Raw genomic sequence first — 23,644 nt, forward strand, 5'->3', positions numbered from 1 at the left:
TCTTCTAATGTAATTTAAATGTGTGTAAATAATGCATTTAGTGGTAGGTGGTCCGAAATTTATAATCTGTGTCAAAAGATTGTTGAATTCTTTAAATAATTCTAAAATAAGAAACGGTTAACTTAGCTTACCTATTATAATTGACTTTGTTTTGTGTAGTAATCTTTTTTTCAATATCAAATGGAATTCTTCATATATTATATAGATGCTACTAATTTGTACGATATTCGATTTAAACTGTAAGCAAAGAAATGTATTATAAATGTAATATGAAGTCTAAGCGCCGCCTAGTTTTCGGTGAGTACATTTTAAATCAATAAAAGTATGTTTATCAATATAGTAAGCAATTAATAATGTCGGCATTTTGCTAAAGTTGATGTTTAATATCTGAAATATCGACTCGTGGCGAGTTTGATGTCCGTCCGTCCGTGTGTCACGATCGATATCAGAAAGCAGGTACAATCGATTTGAAATAATATTATATACATTTTAACAAAATCAGCCTAATTGTTAAACACTCATAATCATAAACCTGATAATAACTATAACAATTTCAACTTATTTATTTTATTATTTATAATACATTAAAAAGATAAAACACTCGACCTTAGTTGTAAACCTTGCTTAGTAGGTGATTAGTTAAATAATACTGTCCTTTTCTTTCATATGTCAAATCAATAATGTTAGAGCGCATTCCGTTTAACTAAACAGCCGCTAAGCAACGTTTATAAGATAGATTTTAACAGAAAAACGCGTATTAAAACCTATTTTAAATTACTTTAATTTGAGTTTAATATATGTTGTGTAAGAGCCGAGATGGCCCAGTGGTAAGAACATGTGAATCTTAACCGATGATCGTGGGTTCAAACCCGGGCAAGCACCACTGAATTTTCATGTGCTGAATTTGTGTTTATAATTCATCTCGTGCTTTACGGTGAAGGAAAACATCGTGAGGAAACCTGCATGTGTCTAATTTCACTGAAATTCTGCCACATGTGTATTCCACCAACCCGCATTGGAGCAGCGTGGTGGAATAAGCTCCAAACCTTCTCTTCAAAAAGAGGAGAGGAGGCCTTTAGCCCAGCAGTGGGACATTCACAGGCTGTTACCTTACCTTATATGTTGTGTTATTCATTAAATGAAAACATTTCGAGTAAACCCATTTGTTTTGCATAAAATTTTCCAACTAACCCGCTATGAAACAGGGTGGAGGAACAAGCTCCATGGAAGTTACGTTACGGGATATACCCTTCAAGTATTACACACGAGTCTTTTTTATATTATTTCTTTAATTAATTTTATTACACTTCAAAATAAAATTACAATCATGATTGCTCATGTATGACGTTTAGACTGCTGTTCTAATACAGGTTGAAATCGGTTTTGAATCAATTTGGATAACATGTATTTTTTTTTAATAATTTATTTAAAAACAGTAACAACCAAAGCAAACCGTTTCTTCAAAATTTCTTAGGTCTATGGTCAGATTAATTAGATATATGTAATTGTAATTAATATTATAAAGTTTTGCTCACTAAGGTACTTCTTACTTGACCTCATAAATTATTTTGAGGAAACTAAAAAAAATGTTTTATTATTACGGCTTTACCTACTCGTGTTGTTTAAGGGTGTTTCGATTGTCAAATCAATAGATGACAGAGCTGATTTTACTTGCTGGTACGATTTGTGCTACCCGTCTGAGTATATACCACCCACTCGTCACATACACAACCGCCAAACAGCAATGCTTGTCGGTAACACGGTATAGTTGTGTTCCGATTTTTGTGAGTGTACCAGTGTAATTACGCACAGGAGATAATATCTTAGTCCTTAAGGTTAGTGGCGCATTGACGAAAGGGTTGATTAATATTTCTTAGTGTCAATGTCAATAGGCGGTGGTAACATCATACTATCAGTTAGTTCAATAAGTTTTCAACTAAACAAATACTAAACGTTTATAAGTCCGACATTATTTAATAACATTATTTGTATTTTACGGAATAAACAGTTAGACTGTTTATGTTTATTTAGCTTCGACTTGCACCTTTTTTTTACTCTAGAGCTATTTTATTACAATGTCAATTATTTTACGGTCGTTGTTTTTCTTATTCATTCAAATATTTATAACCGTTTACATTTCATTATAATTCGCATATAATTACGTACACAGTGTAATGTGCAAACAGCATTAATTAATATATAATACATATACATATACATAGCACTAAACGCTTATAGTAAATAAAAGCAAATTACATGTAATTTAAAATGGAAATAGTAAAAAAAAAATACAAAATAAATATATCTAGGTAGGTACATGCTTCAGGTTAAAAATTGATCTGGAATCGGAAGTGATTTTGATATATTTTTGATTATATTTCGTAAAAACTGGAATTGAATTCACTTTTATTAATAAATAAAATCTTACATACATGATTCCGTTATCAAATTAAATAATAATTTAAGTCTCATTAGAAACTTTGATGTTTAATCAAAAGGTCTTTTAAAATAAATTAAGTTTTTTTTTACACATACTTCAAATTAAAAGTACTATATAGGTTATCGCATTACGCAAAATAAAATTGTTTCGTGTTGCTTGAATGAATTGGGAGCCCTAAAACTTGCGAAGTCGAACAAACTTAGAAAACAAAATGATTTTGCATTTAATTTAATTATTATTAATATAAATTATACGGGTTATATCTACCAACATATTTATTTCTTATGCATTTATGAAATAGCAGTTTATTTTTAATAATAATTACCTTTTTTTCATCACATTAAATTACATTTTATTAATGTTAACATTACAATTAAAACGCTTTAATAATCAAAGCTTAGATTGGAAATAATAATTAAAAAAGTGTATATTATGCTCGTGTCCATTGTATTGTAATATTTTTGATAAATTTTATGAAATCAATGTATCTAAATATAAGAAAATTTTGGTGTTATCAAATAAGTTTTTACGAAAAATAAAATTATTGCTTATAAATCAAATATCACAAAACTAATATAATTGATACGTCTACGTTGTTAAAAGAAAACACTGGCATGACTCATTCAAAACTTTTATTTTGTAAAAATGATTTAACTTCCAATTACGAGTAAGTACCTACTTATACTTACTATCAACTGATTATTGCATTTTTATCTTATTTATAAACGGATACTGTGTCGGGCGCATATAATTTTTATGTTACATACATATTCCTAATTATTTTATCTAGTAATTTCATGTGCTAGAAAATTAACACAATTAAAAAAATATTGAGCTTGTTTGAATATGTAATGTATAGTGAAATTAGAATATCAATTCTAAAAAAAAACAATTCCTTATAGTCCTAGACATGATTACTGCTTTGAATTTGGAAAAAATATTGATGACAAGTCTTATCCGTACCAATATAATTAAATTTTAAAAATTACCTTCAATACCGAATCTCAGAATATAAAGTGTATTAGTAAAATTATAAACAGGATATATAAAACAACATATTTTTAAAACAAAAAATACTTCTTTGCATTTGCTTGTGTATTTATTTCACAAGATGTATAATTTTAATTTTTATGTCCAGTTTGAAATTTTTATAGTCTGTGATAGTGAATTGAAGCTTTTAGAAAGCATAACAGTATTCTAAAAATGCACTAATGTTATATTCATAAAATAAATATGTGTTTTATAATTGAGTTGTATATTTATTTTTTGATAAGTTCCTTTATATCCTGGTGAGTGGTGGTGCTAGTGAATAAACTTTTGAACCTTAAGGGATGTAACTGATGTGTTTAGGTTCATAAAAACTTTTGCTCTTTTTAACTTTAAATAATACCAATTACGACATAAACTCGTATCATGAAGAGAGAAGAAACGTGCTGACATAAATATTTAGTATTTTGAAATGTAGATTACTTGTCATATAATTCAAGTTTTATCATTGGCCGTCTCAAGTTTTTGGCTGGAGTTTCGAAGAGAAATCATGAAAATTGGTCTGTTGTCGATGTAATCTGCCCACCATATAAAAGTTTCATTTGAAATAATTAGAAAAGTTTCATTTGAAATAATTAGAAAAGTTTCATTTGAAATAATTAGAAAAGTTTCATTTGAAATAATTAGAAAAGTTTCATTTGAAATAATTAGAAAAGTTTCATTTGAAATAATTAGAAAAGTTTCATTTGACATCATTCGTTAGTTATAAGGCAAAAAAACATTACAACAGTTTACGCAAATGTACGTACATACATGCACACAAACACACACATTGGTCTAAGGAACAAAATTTCAAAATTAGCTATAATAATAATAATAATAATACTTTATTTCAGATTAAACAATCCATATTAAATTAAAATTAACATTAAATTCAAATAAAATTAAAAATAATAACAAATAAATTAAAATAAATAATTAAAATTAAATAGATTAGTAACGAATGCTTAAACTATGTTAGTACTTAATCCTAGAATTAGACCCGCTTCACATGTACACCATTCCAGTGTTCCCAGAAGTGACTGTCCAATTTACAAGCCAATGTGCTGATGAGGGTGTTGGTACTTTTCGAAGTTCTGCTCATAATGGAGGCGACACGCTTGCGTATTATAGAGAAAAAATCGTCCACGCGAGCATCAGCGAACATTGCCGACGCACTACAGTGTCGAGGTTTCCTCAACACCGCCCTCAACACATTGTTGTATTGGACGCGTAGGGCACTGTAGGCCCTCAGCGTATAGTTCGTCCACAGACTGCACGTGTAAAATGATTGGCAATATGCTCGAAACAGGGCCAGCTTTACAGGTGTCGTACACCGTGCAAACCTGCGAGCCAACATATTACCTCGGACCGACAGAGCCCTACGCTCACGTTCAATGTCACTGTTATCACTGAGGTTTTCATTAACTATGTGACCAAGGTATCTGAAATCAGTTACCTGTTTCAGGGGTGTGCCATATAGTCTTATGTCAGGATTACAATTTATCGGCTTGTTCCTACCCCTGAAAAGCATAAATTCACTTTTCTTCACATTGTAACTGAGTCCATTCACCCTGGCATAGTCCTCACAGATCTTTAGCAATTTTTTGAGACCACTGACTGAAGGGCTCAGCAGAACCATGTCGTCCGCGTAGCTGAAATTGTTCATAGCCACGCCATCGATGGAACATCCAACTCCGGCTCCACTCAGCCTCCCAATCAGTTGGTTCACAAACAAATTGAAAAGCCTGGGCGATGTGAGGCCACCCTGTCTTACTCCGCACTTCAATTTGTATGAATCGCTTAGTGACTGTCCCCATCTCACCACGTTCGTTTGGTTTTCATACCAGTACTTAAGCAATGAGATTTGATTGGATCTTAAGCTAGTTTCGGTTTTGAGCTTTTGCCAAAGAATTTTATATGACACTCGATCAAAAGCTTTAGACAGGTCCAAAAAACAAGCGTATACCGGCGTTTTCCTGTCAGTGTAGTACCGCACAGTCTGCTTGAGGCACAGTATTGCGGTCTCAGTTGATAATTCAGGCTTAAAGCCAAACTGCGCGTCGTGAATTTTGACTGAATTATTTAACTGTGCATCAAGAAGACTGTCCAGGACCTTTGCTGTGATTGTCGCCAGTGATATCGGCCTGTAATTTGACCCGTCTGCCACATCCCCTGTTCTGTTTTTAACTATGGGCACCACAACAGTCATCATCATTGCATCTGGTAGATAAACATGGCTACAACAAAGATTATAGAGTAACCTGAGAACTCTGGAAAGATGAATACCGGCATACTTTAAATGATCGATGCTGAGGCCGTCGTGACCCGGCGATTTCCCACGTTTCATGCTGTTTAACGCTTTCATTATGTCATTTCTTGTGAAACAGACCGGACCCTCACCAGCGACACTAACGCCCCCAGCATCGCTCTCATCCCCACAGTCACAAATTTCACATGGGTCCACGCTAAACTGGGCTTTAAACATATTAGCAATATTTTTAGAGCCACTGGTACCTCCTACCTCAGCCGGAAGGCTTGCCTTTGCATTCAGCCTGTTAGTTTGTTCCCAAAATTTACTGAAATGTTTAGCCTCATACGACGAGGCGAGGATATCCATTTTTATTGTTTCGGCATTGTCTTGGCACCACTTTAATTTGCTCTTAAAAACCTTACGTGATTCTCGCATCTCGTCGTATGTCGCTCCACATGTCGGCCTTCCAGCTAATATCCACGACTGAAAGCAATTACGAGCCTTCAAATGAGCCATCCTAACGTGCTTATTCCATCCCATAACATATTCTTTCTTACTACGCTTTACAGTTTTGTGGCTGGATAATATTGCAGCCTCCTGCAATATACCTATAATATCACTATACAGTTTATTTATAATTACTTTATGCTCGGACTTATTACATACGTTATTGCAACAATCGATCATTTCTATTGGAAAATTAACTAAACTTAACCTATTGTTACATAATTCAGTATATAGTTTAATCTGGTCACTATCCCTATGACCCCATATTATTTTGTTAGTAGAGAGCGGGGTCGATTCTAGTTTTTTATGATTGGCTTGTGCATTATAGTTAAAACTACAATGGACTTCCAGAGGATAGTGATCAGACCATGACACATTATTTATAACATTGATACTTTGTATATGCCTTCTAGCTAGTTCCGTTACAATGCAGTGATCTAACCACCGCGAGGACCCATGACTGTCACTAACATATGTGTAAACATTGTTCTTATTAGCAAGAATTTCATAGTCAGCACATACATAAGACTGATCAGTACAAAATTGTATCATTTCATTAAAAAATAACTCATTAGGATGCGCATTAAAGTCTCCTAATACAAAAACTATACTAATTCCACAATCCTCAATAATTGCATTAATTTCACTCAGGCACTCTGTGTATTCTATTAAATTATCTGCACAGTCTGTAGGCATGTAAACAGAAAAATATAGTATATTATACTCGCGAAGTTTACATTTGATCGCGCACAGCCTCACGTTATTACATTTAACCACTGACACAGAAGAAAAAACACCCTTTCGCCATAAGAGCGCGACGCCACCATAGGGTCTGCCTAGCAGAATGCTGGCACTGGTGTCCACAGCCGACGTACCAGTAGATTCAAACTCGTCGTGAACAGTGCCGAGGTAGGTAAGGTCATGAGGTAGTAACCAAGTCTCCTGTAGTGCCACTACGTCGGCACTCAAGCAAAGTCTTCTCACACTGTCTATTGAACGCTTAAGAGATTTACAATTAAAGCTCACCACCTTTATTTTATGACTTTTTAAGTTATTCTTATCCATTTTGTTTGTTTAAATTTACTGAAGCCTTTTTTAATAAGCCTTCAAAAGTAATTATACTAAAGAAAATCCAACCAACGACATCATCTTCTAAAACATATAAAACCACGTTTCGTAAATACATGCCTCCTCTACTCTTAAGGTTATTTCAACATGCTCAGCACTAGCATCATTATTACTTATATTGTATTTCATATCAATAGGGGAAGCAATGCCTTCAGAATAAGTTTAAAGTCGAAAGGCATTTGGTACTCTGGCTACGGGAAATTGTGTTCTGATATTTATAAATTTATTTTATTTATTATCATTCGTGTATTTGTCTATATGACTAAAATATATCATTTGTAAGATAATTAAAATTTTGCGACATAGACTGTATATTGCCTCAATTAAAGAATTATAAACTATTTGAATGATTTCTCATCCTCATCAGAACTTGCTCGACCATTTTATATTTTTTATATCATAAAAGTTTGTAGAAGGAATGGTAGTGGAGATCAAAACAGATGAAAAATATTAATCATGTTTATTGTACTAATTCTAAAAGTTTAGAGAAACATGATAATCAACAAATAAATTTGATTATTTTGACAGCAGACAAATTGACTTTTGGTAACACCTATTGATTACAATGGGAAGAGTATTTTTAACATACATTTTTGTAAACACAGACAATTTTGAAATAATTTTAACAATTCTTTCTTAGGAGATAAAATAAAAATAAAGTTATAATAAAAACAACAACAACTGTCACACGGAAATATAAAAAAAATGCTAAAGTTATTGCGAGGTGACATCTTTAAAAGATAATTTGAGATAAAAAAAAAGAAAATTACACCAGAGTGATCTACACTTATAGTAAGTCTTACATTATTACACCGTAAAAATGGACACAAAATTTTGCATTCCATCAAGTTTAATTAAAAGACTGCCTAGAGCTAATTACATGTTACTTTACATATTATCCAAATTGAGAAGAAGTAATTTACAAATACTAAGCTATTAAAAAATTCATCAGTTGTAGTTTATTTCCTGTAAAGAATCAAGATAGGCTCATTTTGAGAAAATGCAAATTGGATTATTTTGGTCAATAACATGCAAGTACTTAATATATGTACAGTACAAGGTTTGACAATGATATCAGTCATATTATACCTATCATTATGGCCTCAGAAGTCCACAACCACAACCCTACATTATTTCCATTCATTACAATTATCATTTTATCCATTGTGTGAATATATAAGTGACTTGATTATGATTCTTATGTTATTTATCACTTGCTCCATTTTGCAATAACGACTGAGTTGAGACAGTGGGGATCTAAGCTTTTCAATCATGTCCATTGGTTTTCGCATGAGGGACAGTTCCATTCAGCATTGGCGGCGATTGTGGTTGCCTTATTGTTTTTTGCAGAACATGTGCATCAGCTGGCTCTATTCTTTTGTAGTAATGCTCTTTTGTCTCGACAATTTCAAATCCAAATTTCTTGTAAAAATCTATTGCACCTTCATTGTTAACTTGTACATGCCTGAAAAATAATTAATTATCCGGTTAACTTTATAATTCTTGCATAAAATATGTTAACTACACCATGCATATTATATTAATTATACACTCTGAATTTCTACTCTTTAGAGTCTAAAGGATAATATATCCATTATAGTATCGATAAATATACTTAATTCAAAGTGATTTTCAGCTTTAAATATCTTTTATTTTATTATATGAAATCCATAAATAAAATATCATTGTCATTCAATTTAATATTCTAGTCTACTAACAGATGTTTATTTTAGTTAAATAAGGCATTTATGTGTGGTGTGTTGTGGTGGTATAAAATTTGATATGTTAAAATTGAATTTCTAATGAGGAAAAAAAAAGAATAGTGCTTCAGAAGTCAGATAAGAACTACTTTTTTTGTTACAAATTGATTCACAAAAATCTGCAATCCTATTTCTAAAATTATTTATTAAAAAAATATAACTTTAGTCTCAAATATTAAATTAATACAAAAGTGCTCGGGCGCCTGAATGTTTACATCCATTTAAATTAAATAGTAACTTAATAAAGTAGTTACATAAAGTAAATTTTTAAAGTTCCAATAAGTTTCAAAGTATTGATTTAAATATAAACTATACAAAAATTATATCAAATAAATCCAATGAAAAGTCAAATTACCAAAAGTATAAAGTTACAAATAAGTCAAATATGACTTAACTAAACCAAAACCATAAATTGTTATATCCAAATGAATATAAAATTATAAAGTTTTAACTATGATTACCAATGTTAAATATTTAAATTCAATAAACAAAATTTTTGAGAAGGTTTGGAGCTCAAAAATTCTCCTCAAAAATATAGGAATAAGCTCCAAACCTTCTCCTCAAAAAAAAAAAAAAAGGAGAGGAGGCCTTTAGCCCAGCAGTGGGACATTCAAAGGCTGTTACGGTTACGGAAACAAAATTAAAACTTGAATACATTTTTTGTTTGTGTAAAAATATATTAAATACACACATCTCTATTTTGTTGCTAGAGGATTTAACATGGTTGTCAAAAAGACAATCAACAGATATTTATTATTATTATTAGAAGAAACTTTCAACATTATAAATAATTATAAAAACTTATTCAGTAATTTTATTTTACTAATTTTTATGTTTAGACACAATCACTAGTGAAAGAGCACTGTCCCTGGGTATTCCTTTCATTTTATTTACTTCTTACCATTGTTTTTAAGAGTAACATATCAAACTGTGATAAGAAATAGGTATAGTATATAATTTTTCTTCAAGCCTAAAGTACATATATTTGATTATATGATGTATTATTAGATATTTTTAATGTAGGCAGAACAACAAATGGATCTCTCAATGGTCACCTCTTCCCATAGATTAGCACAGCAAGAATGGGATCTATATGTTATATATACATCTGTTACTATACAAGTTCATTACTAAATTTTATTGATAAATAACATTGATTTTATTTAGATTTATTAAAAGTTTTAAGCTTAATCATCCTTACTGTGCAAAGTAAACGATTTCATTGTTATCAAGAAGAACATTTATAATGATGTATTTTATAATGATGATCAGATATAATAAGCAAAGAAAAGTGTAATCAAAATTCAAATGTAATTAAATTTTAATCAACTAATGAGTTATCAATAATATAAATGAATCTATTCTATTTTATTAATTAAATCTCTAAATCAAAACTATTAACAAATACGTAATTATATATTTATATATAACTAGTAATTGGGGCTTCGACTACATTAGGGAGCAGGAGTTAGGTACCTTATGTCCTCGTCTGTATCCCTGATAATGTATATGCAAATTGCATGATTGGTTGACTAGTTAAGATGTGAAACCATAACAAGAAGCCTATTCTTACATATATAAGTTATGACTATTTATTAATATATAATTAGCAGATGACCTTAACACACAGTAAATAGCAAAAACAATTCATTTTTCCACTTCTTGTTAAAAAAAACATTCCTAATGTCTCTATTTCTTGCAAGTTCTGTTTTAATTTAATAACATTATAAATGTTTAAATTGTGTTGTGTTATTATCATAATGATTGCTATAACTACTTGGAATATTGTTAGCAATATTATTTAATATTATCTTTATGGACAATTTATAGTGGTTAATAAAATCATGATAATAAATTATTTTACTCCGTTTTGCTGTAAAAATTGTTTTTTATACTATTGTTTAGTAGAAAAATTATGAAACTAACTGGTATCATGGGGCATGGTAAAAAACATTAAGAAATGAAAAGCTTGGCATTATCTAACAGTTGGCCCTCATTGGAGAAGATTTATATCAAAGACGTCAACTGGAGTAAACTCAGAGTGTAAAATGCTTAAGCATTGTGTTCTAATTAATTATCTAGGATGAAAAAGAAAAACAAAGAAAACTTTGATGAACAAACATTCTGTAGTATGCCAATCATATGGGATTGCAACGGTTATACAGTTAATTCCTCCACAAGGTTAAAAAAATTATGTACTCTTTTTGAATTTGTAAGCAATAATACTAAATTTTTTAAAAATCACAAGATAGACAAGGCAGATTACCAATGCATTTTTCTACAAGATTCACTTTGTTAAAAGTAATGAAATTTATCTTTAAAATTATTTTTTAATTCTATTGTGTTGTTTTTTTTAATACAATAAAATTAGTCAAAAAATTTAACATTTTTAATATATTATTTTCTAATTAATAGGTTACTTTTGTTTCATCAAATGTAACAAACTCAACATTCACATGCCTACAAACAACAATAACTACACAAAATTATAATAGTTCAATTGAATAATATATTTCCGAGTACTTACAAGAAAATGCTGTCAAAATTGCCATCCTGTTCAACATACTTGAGCACATGTTCCACCATTAGAGTGCCTATTCCAAGTCTTCTGTAAGGGTATAAGCACCCCAGTGTCATTATGTACAATCGTCGGGAATTCTCCGACGTATCTATTCTACAACAGACTGCTCCAACCACGATATCATTGTAATAAGCGAGTTTTGCCAGTTCGCCAGCCTCTAAAACATCTTTGTAAAATTTGTCGTTGTAGGAAACTGGAAACACGACTGTATTCAACTTCTTTAATTGTTTAATATTATGCTGTGTCACATCGCCAAGTTCTATTTTAGCTCTGAAATAGCAAAGTGTTCTTTTAACAAAACGATTTTGAGTGATATTAAGCAGACGTACTTATCGTTGATCTTAGGACTTAAACGAATATCGACGTAAACGGTAGCACACAGGTCATTGCATGGAACAAAGAAATGTAAATTTACCTTGTCATTTTAAAAACTATTTTTTATTTTACACTAAAATTTTAAAACTAATCTAACACAGTTATATCACACGAGATCACTCCCGCCATCTACCACATTAGCTAACTCGCTCACTCTTCACCATCACAGGGTTGACAGTTTTCTTGAAACCAGTGTTGCCGACTCTGTAATTTATGGGGATCGCAGAATTTATGAAAAAATATGCGATGTTTTTTGAAAATGTATACTAATTTATATTTCAAATACGTTAAAATTTACTTGGGGTTTTATCAGCGAAATAACGTTTTAATTTAATACTCATATTTTAACCTAAATTAAGTTGTATAATTATTACCTACCAATTTTTATACATATTATTTATAACATGTTTTTTAATCATTTCATCAGTAGGAAATAAAAACAATACAGTTATTACTTATTACCATGTGATTTGTAGGCTTGCTGTGAGAAAAGATTGATCTAAATAGATTTCATGAAAAGCATACAAACATAACTCATTTCATTCTATACGCGAGAATGAACTCGGTAGAAGTAAAAAAAATGTGTAAAGATAAGTGCTTTTCTTAAAATAAAATTGAAAACTTTTACGAAAGTTTATAAAAAACCTTAAAATTCATAGACATATTCAGAAATATGTATAACAAATAACTATATAGTTAAAAAAATCGATCATCATTGTTACGGTGTTTTGTGCTACCGTAATTAAAGCGCTACAGTAGTAAATCTATGCTTTATTTATACCGTAATTACGGTGCAGTTGGCAGAACTGCTACGAACGCACATTTGACAATCAATTTATAGTATTGTTTTCGTTGTTAAAGATAAAATAAAGACACTATTCTTATTAAAATTATTTGATATACATAAATAATAAATAGTAATGTAATTGGCCTTTTTTAATTGGTCTAAAATCTTTTTTATTTAATATACTATTATTCAGCCCGTTTGTATTGTTGTAGCACAATAGATAATATATAAAAAATATAAATTATAGAGCGCGAATTTTAAAAACCGATTATAGCTTCATACCTTCTTTTGTTTTATTCTATGTCGAAAACGAAAAAGTCTATAAGATATTTATATTCATTTTAAACGTTGTTATTAAGTTAAAGATGGCATTAAGCAATTTAAGATATCTTAAGCCCCGTGTAACCAAATATTTTAGGTATACTGGAAATAACTTACACATTTGGCTTTCGAAAATGCAGACAATAAAACCGTTAGAAATAAACAACGATATGATAAAAACTCAACCTAAAAAGGCGACAATAGACGAAGCAACTCGAGTAAACAATGGAGTAGGAGATGTTTCTACTGCTTTACCTCGTATAGTGCCAATGGTTTTAAATACTAAAGAACCTATAGTATTGCCCTTTGATGAAGTTCCAGGACCAAAGTCGTTGAAATATTTATCAATATGTCGTAACTATATAACGGAAATTGGAACTCAAATTACTGCTGGTTTTTTAACTTTCGGTCTCAATATTGGTTAGTATCATTTAATAATTTTCTCTTAACACATATACGAAATTATTGAAAATATTTCATACTGTTAATAGAACTCTATGCTTAATAAAGATATTTTAGACAAGATTTGAAGATCGATTTTTGGACTAATGAATCCAGGTGAACAATAAAGGTTCACTGAGATATTAGTAAATGAGCAAAACAGATAAAATAAATTACCTTATGTTTAAAAAAAGTGTTTTAACAAAACGATTATTATTTTAATTTACATTTTAGGAACAATCTTAGCTAATAGAAGAACTACACGTAGTTTTTCCAATCTTTTTGAAAAATACGGTCCCGTGGTACGATTCGTCAGCCCCGTCGGAAGCGACATCGTGCTCATCAACCACCCTGACCACATCCAGAAAGTGTTCAGCATGGAAGGAGAATATCCTGTTAGATCGACGTTGCAATCGCTAGAGAAATATCGAACTGAACACAAAAACCATATTTTTGGTGGACTTTATACTGTGTTAGTACATACATTAATTAATGACTGAGCTGATAACGCCCAGGGGATAGAATCGTGCAGCGCATCCTTACACGGGTGTGGGCTCAAATCAGTAGTTGGCAGAAAAGGAAAACCTAATTAGGTATCTCAAATTATGCGTCTACATAAACATACCACTCATAAATAATTTTAATATAATATTTTAGACATGGTCATGATTGGGTACGACAAAGATCAGTGATGTACAATCCCGCACATAATGCGTTCGTCCCACACGCCCAGAACATTAATGATGTGTGCGAAAAGTTCACACAAAAGATTTACAATATAAGAAATTATCAGGATGAAATATCGAAGGATCTACATAAGGAAATACATAAATGGTCATTCGATTGTATGGGTAAGTAAAAACGTGTATGAATGGGCATACACGATTATGTTTAATGTTACATATGTTTACGGAATAATAATCTTCGTTCCATTAAACTGAGGTTATGAAGTTAATAGCCAATTCATTTTAGTTTTGCTTTTTTTTTCTCGTTCACTGTTGTGGATTGTAAGGGCCTGCGTCTGAATACTATATCGAATGAATAAAAATGATTGGGTTTATTTGTCGTCATGTTAGAGTTCAATATCTTAGAAAGCATCTTCCCCTCATCGGACTTTGAGAGTGGTTGAATAAAGGATGCACCGGTATTTCAGCACACCCTCACTGTAATAATCATAATTTCCTCTGCCGTCCGTGGGTGAAATATATTGCGAAAAAATATTATTATATTTTCTATTTTCAATCCACTTCCATTCCATCTTTTTGTTTAAGATGTTAAGTGCATTTTTCACCTGAAATTGTATTTTTATTAATTTGCAATAAACCAATTATAGGACTAATAATGTTCTCAAAGAATTTCCAACTGTTAGAAACGGAGTTAGTGTATAGTCAGTGTGACGCGTCATGGATGTACCACAGCTTGGAGAAGGCAACTGATGCAATCATTAAATGTGAAACGGGTATACACTTTTGGAAGTTCTTTACTACACCAGCTTGGTATTCTCTGGTCAAGTATTGTGACAATCTGGACAAGTAAGTATATTATAATTATTTATCTTAAAACCATTTAGGAAACTTAAATATTATTTATATTTGAAATCAAAATAACTATGAGTATTTTTTAAGTCTTTCATGTCTAGTAAAAATAACTCATTTGATGCGAAAAGAAACCATAGAAACTGTATTAGGCCTTGGAAAACGTGCCGAACGTGTATTAAATATAAAGGGCGTCGGAAAACTGAGTTTTACCTTACGGGTTATAACTAACATCTTGGCTCTTTTTGTAAAAAAAAAAATAGTGGGGGTATTTTATTTTACCTTGAGTTTATTTGCAGCCTTATTGGAAAATATATTTTGGATATAGAACAAGAGATTGCTACGAAGGTCCAGGACGAGCATAATATTAGTATGTAATAATTTCGTTTTATATGATTTATTTTACAAAACCGCACTACGTTGCGTGAATTAGAAATTTACCCAAAACCAGTAGATTTGGCAAAAATTGACGAACCAAATATTTGCGCGTTTGGCCGATACACGAATATTTGTTAAGCCGGACGAATATGCCAAATACTGCCCGAAAAGTAATATTCCTTTCTATCCATAGTTTGAATACTTAACGGCATATTTAAATTTATTGGTAAAGTTATTTAAACAACACTACTAATATTTTTTGGGATTTTCATATTTTGACAAGAGTCTACGTTATGTAAACCAGAATAAGAACGCCTAAAAAAATTTAAAAAATTAAAAAAAAGCCATCATTATTAGGTCCGAAATCTCTAACTAGCGCAATGTTGCTAAGCGAGGAAAAGTTTAATGCGGAAGATATCTCTACAATTTTGATGGATATGATGCTCATTGGCGTCAATACGGTTAATATTGTTTTATATATGATATGACTAGCTTATAAACCTGTAGATGCCAATTTGATTCAAGTCTATAGCTGACTAGGCAACTAAACCAATAAAAAGTGATAAGTTTTGATAAGAAATTCGCAGTAGCAACCCAGAGTTTTGAAAGATGCAGTTACACCTCCTGCGCAATTCACCAGTTGATAATGGGCACAAGTATCCAAATAAAAGAAATACATATTTTTTTACGAGTGCTTAATTGTGTAAATTCGCAAAGATAGCCTTCGCTTAGATTCGCAGTTGTTCGAAGAAAAATTTTCTACTGCAAAAGCAGTACTTGGTATTAAGGTTTAAAGGGTGAGTGAGCCGGTGTAGTTAAAGGCACAAGGAACATAACATCTTAGTTCCCAAGGTTGATGGCGCAATGGCGAAGTAAGCGATGGTTAACGTTTCTTACAATGCCAATGTAATTATGGGTGGGCGTTGGTGACCACTTAACATCACGTAGCCAATACGCTCGTCCACCTACTTATTCTATAAAAAACGAATGTGTTTATAATTCATCTCGTGCTCGGCATCTAAGGAAAATGTCGTGAGGAAGCCTGCATGTGTCGGATAAAAAATTGCCACGTGTGTACGTCTATCTATCATTCACCATCGCTAATAATAACGACCTATGTCCTTCATAGTGTTGAAAAACATTTATTCGAACCATAACTCATAACTCCATAATTAGAAGAAAATAATATTCTCAATAAAAGGTGAATTATACTGATATCAGTATCTCTACTGACATTTAAACGTATAATGTTAAGTTCCTACCTTCTAATAATAATGTAGGAAAAAAATTGACAACGTAAATCGTAAACATGTTTTCCCGTTAGAATTAATAATAGAGTTTAGTCGAACAATTGATAACTCCATATCCAAACAAAGACTTAAACCTGTCATGGTAGAAGTTATACTATTTTTAAATTTACTTTAAACGAACAAATGTGAACGAGAACTCGTTGAACGCAATTAAACATTTTTCAATTTTACAGATTACATCTTCAATGGCATTCTTATTATATAACATCGCGAAACATCAAAAGAATCAAAGGTTGCTCTACCAAGAAGTAGGGAACTTGTATCAAAATGTAAACGACATCGAAAATATTAAAGAGAATACTCCGTATTTACAAGCGTGTATCAAAGAGACATTGAGGTAAATCGTAGGAAAATAATAATAAACGCTCACATTGCCTATTTAAAAAACGGTTCGATTATTCTGTGGTGCTATTGAGTATAGGAACCACGCATTTTTCAAGTGTTAAGAAGTTGCTAATAATTATCATAGCTCAATTTTGTCTTTTTTTGATGAAGATTTGAAGATTTTTGGAAGCATTATCGCCATTTATTTAGATACTATGAAAACATGATTATCGAAAATTTCTCATAAGTTACTATGAAATATGTCATTATTTACTTCTTTTCGAATGTTCTAACATTTACGACTATTTTTCTCGCGTTTTGCTGCTAGAAAGATCATGCTGATGCTGCAATGCAAAAATAACGCCCAATTTAACTTTTTAATTTCTTGTTCTATGTTAAACTATGTTCTCTAAACAAATGATATCATGCACACGGTGCATGATATCATTTATTATAATTTTATATTAAATGTTAGTAGGTCCCATTATGCTTGTTAACCTTAAACTTAGTTTATATATTTATAGTGTATTTTCAAATGTAACCCTCAATAATCTAAACTGCAACTTTCACATGGCTAGGTGGACAGCAAGACGTTGAGTTAATTTTGTTGGTATCTTGAGTTGGCAATAAAAAAATTGTATCTCGAATTTGGGGTTGATAATGGTTGTTTTTTTATTGGGCTTGATTGCCCCATTCAAATGAACCCCCCCCCCCCTAACTCCGCGGAGACGCGTTGAGTTTGAAGTCATGTCTTTGTTTACATGTGCATTTTTAAAGTTCTAGAATACGTTTATTTTGTTTTATAAATATTTTTTTGTTATTTTATAATAAGTCATTATTATTTTATAAAATATTTTTTGTTTTATTTCTATTAAAATGAAGCCAAAACTCAATTCGGGGTACCCTAATGATTACACATCAAATTCTAGGGCAAAGACGTATAGATACTTAATACTTTTAACTTCGCCAGAATCGAATCGGCTGCTGTTCACCGGTCTATCTATATATCTGTTAGATAAAGTATTCGTATTCAAATATTATAAATGCACATGTGAACGTAAAAGGATGTGCCATTGCGCATAACTTCAAACTCATATAAAAAAACTACGCGTCTCCGCGGGGTGAAGGGGGTGTCGTTTGAAAGGGCCAACCAACCCCTACCAAAAATAAACCTTATCAACCCAAAATTCGAGATGCGACTTTCTAATGCATTCCTGGTTGAATGTATTCTTATTTGAAATCTCCTAGATTGGTTCCTCCAATTCCACTGCTGACAAGAATTCTCTCTAGGAATATAACATTGGATAATTACAAGTAAGTAACGTGTAATATTTTTACTTGTTGAACTTACGCGGTAAGCTTTAAAAATCCGCGTAGTGGAGTAGAAAGAGTGTCCAGGGAACCTTGTATCAGGATCGGCTTTAACCACTTAGTATATTGTTTGTCAGTTAGTCGCGAAACATTGAATTACGTTGGGGTATAGCAATTCTATTAGAATATCAAATTTAAATGTGCCCATTTACTTTTCTTGCAGTATAGAACAATATTGCCGTAGTTCTTTTTTGTTTTGACCTTTTTATGTTATTTTATATAGGAAAGTATTCAAATTAAACGATTAATTAACGTAGACACCGGCGGCCGGACTGCTTGCACTGCCGGCACTTGTAACAATGTAATTGGCATTAAAAATTAGACTATAAAAACAATTAAATTAATATAATAAATAATATATATTTATAGTATTCCACGAGGAACAATGATAATAATGTCGACACAAGATACTTCACTCAAAGAAGGTAACTTTGATGACGCTACAAAGTTCTGCCCTGAGAGATGGCTGAAGCCTGAGGCTAAGAATTACCACACATTTGCTTCAATACCATTTGGGTATGGAGCTAGGAAATGTGTTGGGCAAAATGTAGCTGAAACTATGATATCTCTTTTAACAATTAAGGTATAGTTGTATGAATAATCGCTGAGTTTCTTTTATCATATAACGTCAAGATTAAAATAATTGTTTATATACTATTCACTCATAACCTAATCAATGTATTATAAGAAAATATCTGCATGATTGTAGCTTATAAATAATTTTGTTGAAGTAATTTAACTTTCTTACGAATTTACCTTTTCATTAATCCAATAAGTATTTTTAAAAGTTTTAGTTTTGCACTTGAGAGTATTCTATATTATATATTTTTGAAGTGAAGTCTGTTCTGAAATTAATCGTTTTTACCATAAATTTCAGTTTTTTTTTATTAATCTTCGTGCATGTCATTTTTAACCCAACATTGCCCTGTTCATACCACAATAAAATATCGAAAATGTCTCTTAACAGGATTCACGGTTCTAATACAGACAATCTGAACTGCATGATCATTTTACTATCGTAAACCATGTTTTATATGTTATGTATTTTAATATAAAGGGGTCACCACCGACCATTATCGAGTCAAATAAGCATTTTACAAGTCAACGCTAATTAATAGCGTTGTATTATTACCATATTAATAAGATTTTTTTTCCACGCAGGTATTACAAAAATACAGACTTGAGTATCATTATGGTGATGTGCAGCCGTCACATGGTTTTATTACAAGGCCAAATAGACCATTAAAAATAAGATTTATTGATAGAATGTAATTCATATATGTATTTCTAACAAATACTAGATTCATAGATGTTGCTCTTATGTAAGTTACGGAAAAAAAAAATACAAAATGATTAAAATAATATTTTATTTTTTAACACAATTAGTTTAAAATAATTTTGCTACTATTTACAAAAACATTACATGTTCAATAATGACATAAATTATTTTTTATATAAAATATACTTAGTTTAATAAGTTCATGTCTACAAACAATTTGTGACGGTGATAGAGATGGGTTTTGGACAGTGTCAAAATATATTAAAATTGTGGTCTTATTAGCGCCGGTGACAGTTGCGTGAGAAAAGAAAATGAGAGAATTAAAATAATTAAAGTTGTATTGTATTATTAAGGGCGTGGACCCATGTCTACGGTGCGGCACCGGCCACCGTGTAACGGCACGGCGCCGTGCCGCAGCACAGTGCCGTGTAAAATGCACCGCAATGTTTTGCTGTTGCTTAGTTCGCACGTGTTAATAAAAATGGCTGACAATTTATACGTCGGATTTTTAATTTCACTTGTGGAACAACGTTTCGTTCTTCTACTAAGTCACAGCATTGTTTAAATAATCACCTGCTAAATTAAAAAATTGTTATTGCTTGAATTTCATAATGACAAAACCTATGAATTCATACTATTAATTAATGTCGCTTCCATCTTATTTATTTTGTCTGTGTTATTATGACAGAATTCATTAAACAAATATATTATTTTCTTCATCGTCAACTTTACTTGAATAAAAGTAGTAGATTATATAAAGATTTTACACATCGTTAACAACTAATGACTATTACATAATATTTAAAAGTATATTATATATTTCTAGAAAGTATATTTGTATTTGTATATTTCATTTCTTTGTTTAATAATGACATTTTACATAGTGGCATATGTTTACACATTAACCTTTAATCATTGGCTAGGTAGGATTGCACAGCCCTTTTACAAAGAAGCAAATATTGTGATATTTCAGTTATTTGTAATATTTTCGAAAGCACCAAATATTTAGTCAAACAAAGCTATAATGCAAAACACATTATCAAGCCAATGAAAGTAGTCACCAACTGTACAATATTTACAAAGAACTCATCGAAACAAACTTAAAATTCAGCATTCTTAACAATTAAAATAACATCAAGTGAACTTTAACTTTTAAAACTTCATTTTTAGTACAAGATTTACCTTATTTTGCCACAAATGTAATATTATTAATATCATATTTATTATGTAAGTATATTTTTAAGACAGAGCCCCTTATTATTATCTCTGGCGTCTAGAAGAGAATATATTTAAGTATTTCCCCCTTGTCATCTCCTTTGCTTCTTCCAAACCTAGTTGATAAGCAAGATCATGAAGTTTCTTTACCTCCATGATGAGGCTACTTGTAGTTAATGATCCCAGCTCTGAAATATATAAGCAATTAATAATCTTTTGAAACATTAATTTACATGTTTTAAAATTTTTTTTTCTACTTTTACATCTAATTTTTATTTTAAACATTAAGCTATCCAATAAAAATAGAGAATGTATGGATTACTATCAATTACTGATTAAAATCTAATACTATTGACAAACTAAGGAGAATAAAATACTGAGCTATTTTATGTCTAGATAATATGAAATAATTAATCAAAGTGTTAAGCTAATAATCAATTTTAATTTAAATTAAAATCTTTAATTAGAGATAAATAAATAGAGCCGACAATACTATCTAAACATGCGGTAGCGTGTCAAGCCGAGTTCAAGCTAACAGAACTGGCGATTAATTTTTCCCTATGTTTTATTAAGAAAATAACAGTTATACAGTTTGGACTATTTTTGTAGGATCTTTAAAATCAACTAATAAATAGAACATTAATTTGATGCACACAATTTAGATAACTAAGGATAACTTGTAAACTACTAAACATATTTTTTTAAGTGACAAAATATTTGACATTTCTGTATTATTTGTAAATTTACTTAAATTGAATTATATATTAAAAACTTCCGAAAAAAATAATGTGCAGTGAATAAGATGCAAGCATACTCAACTTTTTACATGTTATATATATAAAATAGATAGAATCCATAACATAAAGAATTCATAAATAGAATGAATCCTATAATCTTTTCTAATATGTATATACCACTACTAAGCTTAGTAATTTTTTAATATTAAAGTGACATCAATATTGTGATTTTTTTATATGTAAAAATTCTATACATTATTTGCCCAAGCTAAGCTTTTTATAATTTAATAACATAAATAAGTTTATGATACACTATTATAAGAAAATATACAATATTTTACTATTATCAAAATAAATTTGTCAAGATTACTAAAGTAGTAGTGGATAGTAATTTATATTTAAAACACTAATAATATCACAATAAAAAAGTTGAAAAACACAAGGTGTATAAATGAAAATATATATAGATTCCGATTAACATAGACTTATTATATAATCGATATATAATTATTTCATAAAATATTTTTCCAAAAAGATCAGAATCAATATAATCATATACTCACGTTGCATATAATTGTAGTCGTCTTTGGTAAGTCCTTTATTCCATGACGGAGGCGATTGGTTAGGGTTTTGCAAAGCTGCGAACTCTGACACCCCAGGGACTACAAAAGAATCATTTGAACACCGTGAGCCCTCATCATTCGAAAAATTGCTGTTCATATCTCCCATTTCAAATTCAATGTTTAAAAACCAGTCGTTATAACCGTAACGCCAAAAATGAACAAACGTAATGGTGGGCGGAATGACAACATTAGAAAAGTAACGCAATCGCGGCACTTTTGAAAAATTATTACTTTCACAATAAATAATATCAAATAGACACAATGAGGCAAATCATGCACAAACAATCTTACTTTGTTCAGGCCACAACTCTGGGGAAGCTCGATCTAGCTTCTCTAAGCTTAGTAAGCTTTCTTCTAACGACGTCAGAGGAATATATTCAGATGTAGTTTGGGCTGAAATAATAGTATTTTATCAAAGGTTAAGAAACTCTAAATAAAAAAGAACAAATACTACAGCATAAAACAAAGAAACTATACCAGTATAGTGATCTAAAATAATACATGGAAAACAAAAAATGTTTAATATCAACAATTTTACCTTCATTTATTAAAGAATTTTGTTTCGCGGCCATTTTCTTGAATTTGACAACAAATAACCATAAACATAAATTAAACTTTTAATGGTACTCAAAGATAAGATGCGTTCATTTCTTGACAAAGTATTTTATTGTTATTAATGAAAAGATAACATGTAAAAAGGGATGTACTTTTTAAAATTATTGACCATTATATAATCAACCTTCTCCTCAAAAAGGGAGAGGAGGCCTTAGCCCCGCAGTGGGACATTTACAGGCTGTTACTTATTTTTTTATTTATATAATTTATTTCTTTTTTAAATATTGAGTAAGAAAATTTAAGTCAAAATGTTTTAAATAAGTAAAATTTTTTCAACTTTAATATTTTTTATAAATAGAAGATAAAAGTTTGTAATGTAACTGTCTATTTGAATTTAGTATATTTCGATATAGAGTTTGAACATTTATAATTATAACTTATTATTAACTGTGCAGAAATATTAACAAACATTAAAATTAATTTCAAATTAATGAAATAGTTTAGACATTTTAAAAACGAAAAGTTTTACAAATTTAGAAAAAAACATAAGTGAATGTGCAGAAAAAAAATCACGCATGCGTATGTATATCTTTTGAATGATGTAACTTACATTCCATAACATTTAAAAACTAAAAAATGTAAACGTTATTTTTTTTAATAGAAATTTTTTAATTACATTTTTCTTCATCGAACAGCT

The 23,644-nt window shown here is 30.5% G+C and overlaps 3 protein-coding genes across 3 annotated transcripts; 1 reads left to right on the plus strand and 2 right to left on the minus strand.

Moving 5' to 3' along the window:
- Positions 1-7,798: 7,798 nt before the first annotated feature.
- On the minus strand, positions 7,799-12,246 carry LOC126769638 (probable N-acetyltransferase san). Its single transcript, XM_050488524.1, has 3 exons — positions 12,112-12,246; positions 11,643-11,966; positions 7,799-8,820 (listed from the first exon to the last, which is right to left on the minus strand). Exons 1-3 carry the CDS (start codon positions 12,117-12,119, stop codon positions 8,622-8,624), a joined length of 531 nt encoding a protein of 176 aa, XP_050344481.1. The 5' UTR covers positions 12,120-12,246; the 3' UTR covers positions 7,799-8,621.
- Positions 12,247-13,313: 1,067 nt separating this feature from the next.
- On the plus strand, positions 13,314-19,810 carry LOC126769734 (probable cytochrome P450 301a1, mitochondrial). The gene is made up of 10 exons (XM_050488650.1): positions 13,314-13,599; positions 13,855-14,092; positions 14,278-14,471; positions 14,954-15,152; positions 15,455-15,525; positions 15,891-15,994; positions 17,017-17,180; positions 18,416-18,481; positions 18,908-19,121; positions 19,700-19,810. Exons 1-10 carry the CDS (start codon positions 13,314-13,316, stop codon positions 19,808-19,810), a joined length of 1,647 nt encoding a protein of 548 aa, XP_050344607.1.
- Positions 19,811-19,930: 120 nt separating this feature from the next.
- LOC126769643 (protein lin-52 homolog) lies at positions 19,931-22,983 on the minus strand. Its single transcript, XM_050488530.1, has 4 exons — positions 22,931-22,983; positions 22,684-22,785; positions 22,333-22,431; positions 19,931-21,220 (listed from the first exon to the last, which is right to left on the minus strand). Exons 1-4 carry the CDS (start codon positions 22,962-22,964, stop codon positions 21,078-21,080), a joined length of 378 nt encoding a protein of 125 aa, XP_050344487.1. The 5' UTR covers positions 22,965-22,983; the 3' UTR covers positions 19,931-21,077.
- Positions 22,984-23,644: the final 661 nt, after the last annotated feature.

This window comes from Nymphalis io, chromosome 7, assembly GCF_905147045.1.
Source record: "Nymphalis io chromosome 7, ilAglIoxx1.1, whole genome shotgun sequence".
NCBI classification, from domain to species: Eukaryota; Metazoa; Arthropoda; class Insecta; order Lepidoptera; family Nymphalidae; genus Nymphalis; species Nymphalis io.

Excerpts from the sequence above, each read along its gene's own strand:
- LOC126769638 (XM_050488524.1), bottom strand. Across the intron at positions 8,821-11,642 it reads AATTTTGACAGCATTTTCTT|GCATGTACAAGTTAACAATG; the intron begins GTAAGTACTCGG and ends ATTATTTTTCAG.
- LOC126769734 (XM_050488650.1), top strand. The coding sequence starts at position 13,314 with ATGCAGACAATAAAACCGTTAGAAATAAACAACGATATGATAAAAACT. Across the intron at positions 15,995-17,016 it reads TGCTCATTGGCGTCAATACG|ATTACATCTTCAATGGCATT; the intron begins GTTAATATTGTT and ends TCAATTTTACAG. Across the intron at positions 18,482-18,907 it reads ATAACATTGGATAATTACAA|TATTCCACGAGGAACAATGA; the intron begins GTAAGTAACGTG and ends ATATATTTATAG.
- LOC126769643 (XM_050488530.1), bottom strand. The coding sequence starts at position 22,964 with ATGGCCGCGAAACAAAATTCTTTAATAAATGAAG. Across the intron at positions 22,786-22,930 it reads AAATTCTTTAATAAATGAAG|CCCAAACTACATCTGAATAT; the intron begins GTAAAATTGTTG and ends CTATTATTTCAG. Across the intron at positions 21,221-22,332 it reads CGACTACAATTATATGCAAC|AGCTGGGATCATTAACTACA; the intron begins GTGAGTATATGA and ends TATATATTTCAG.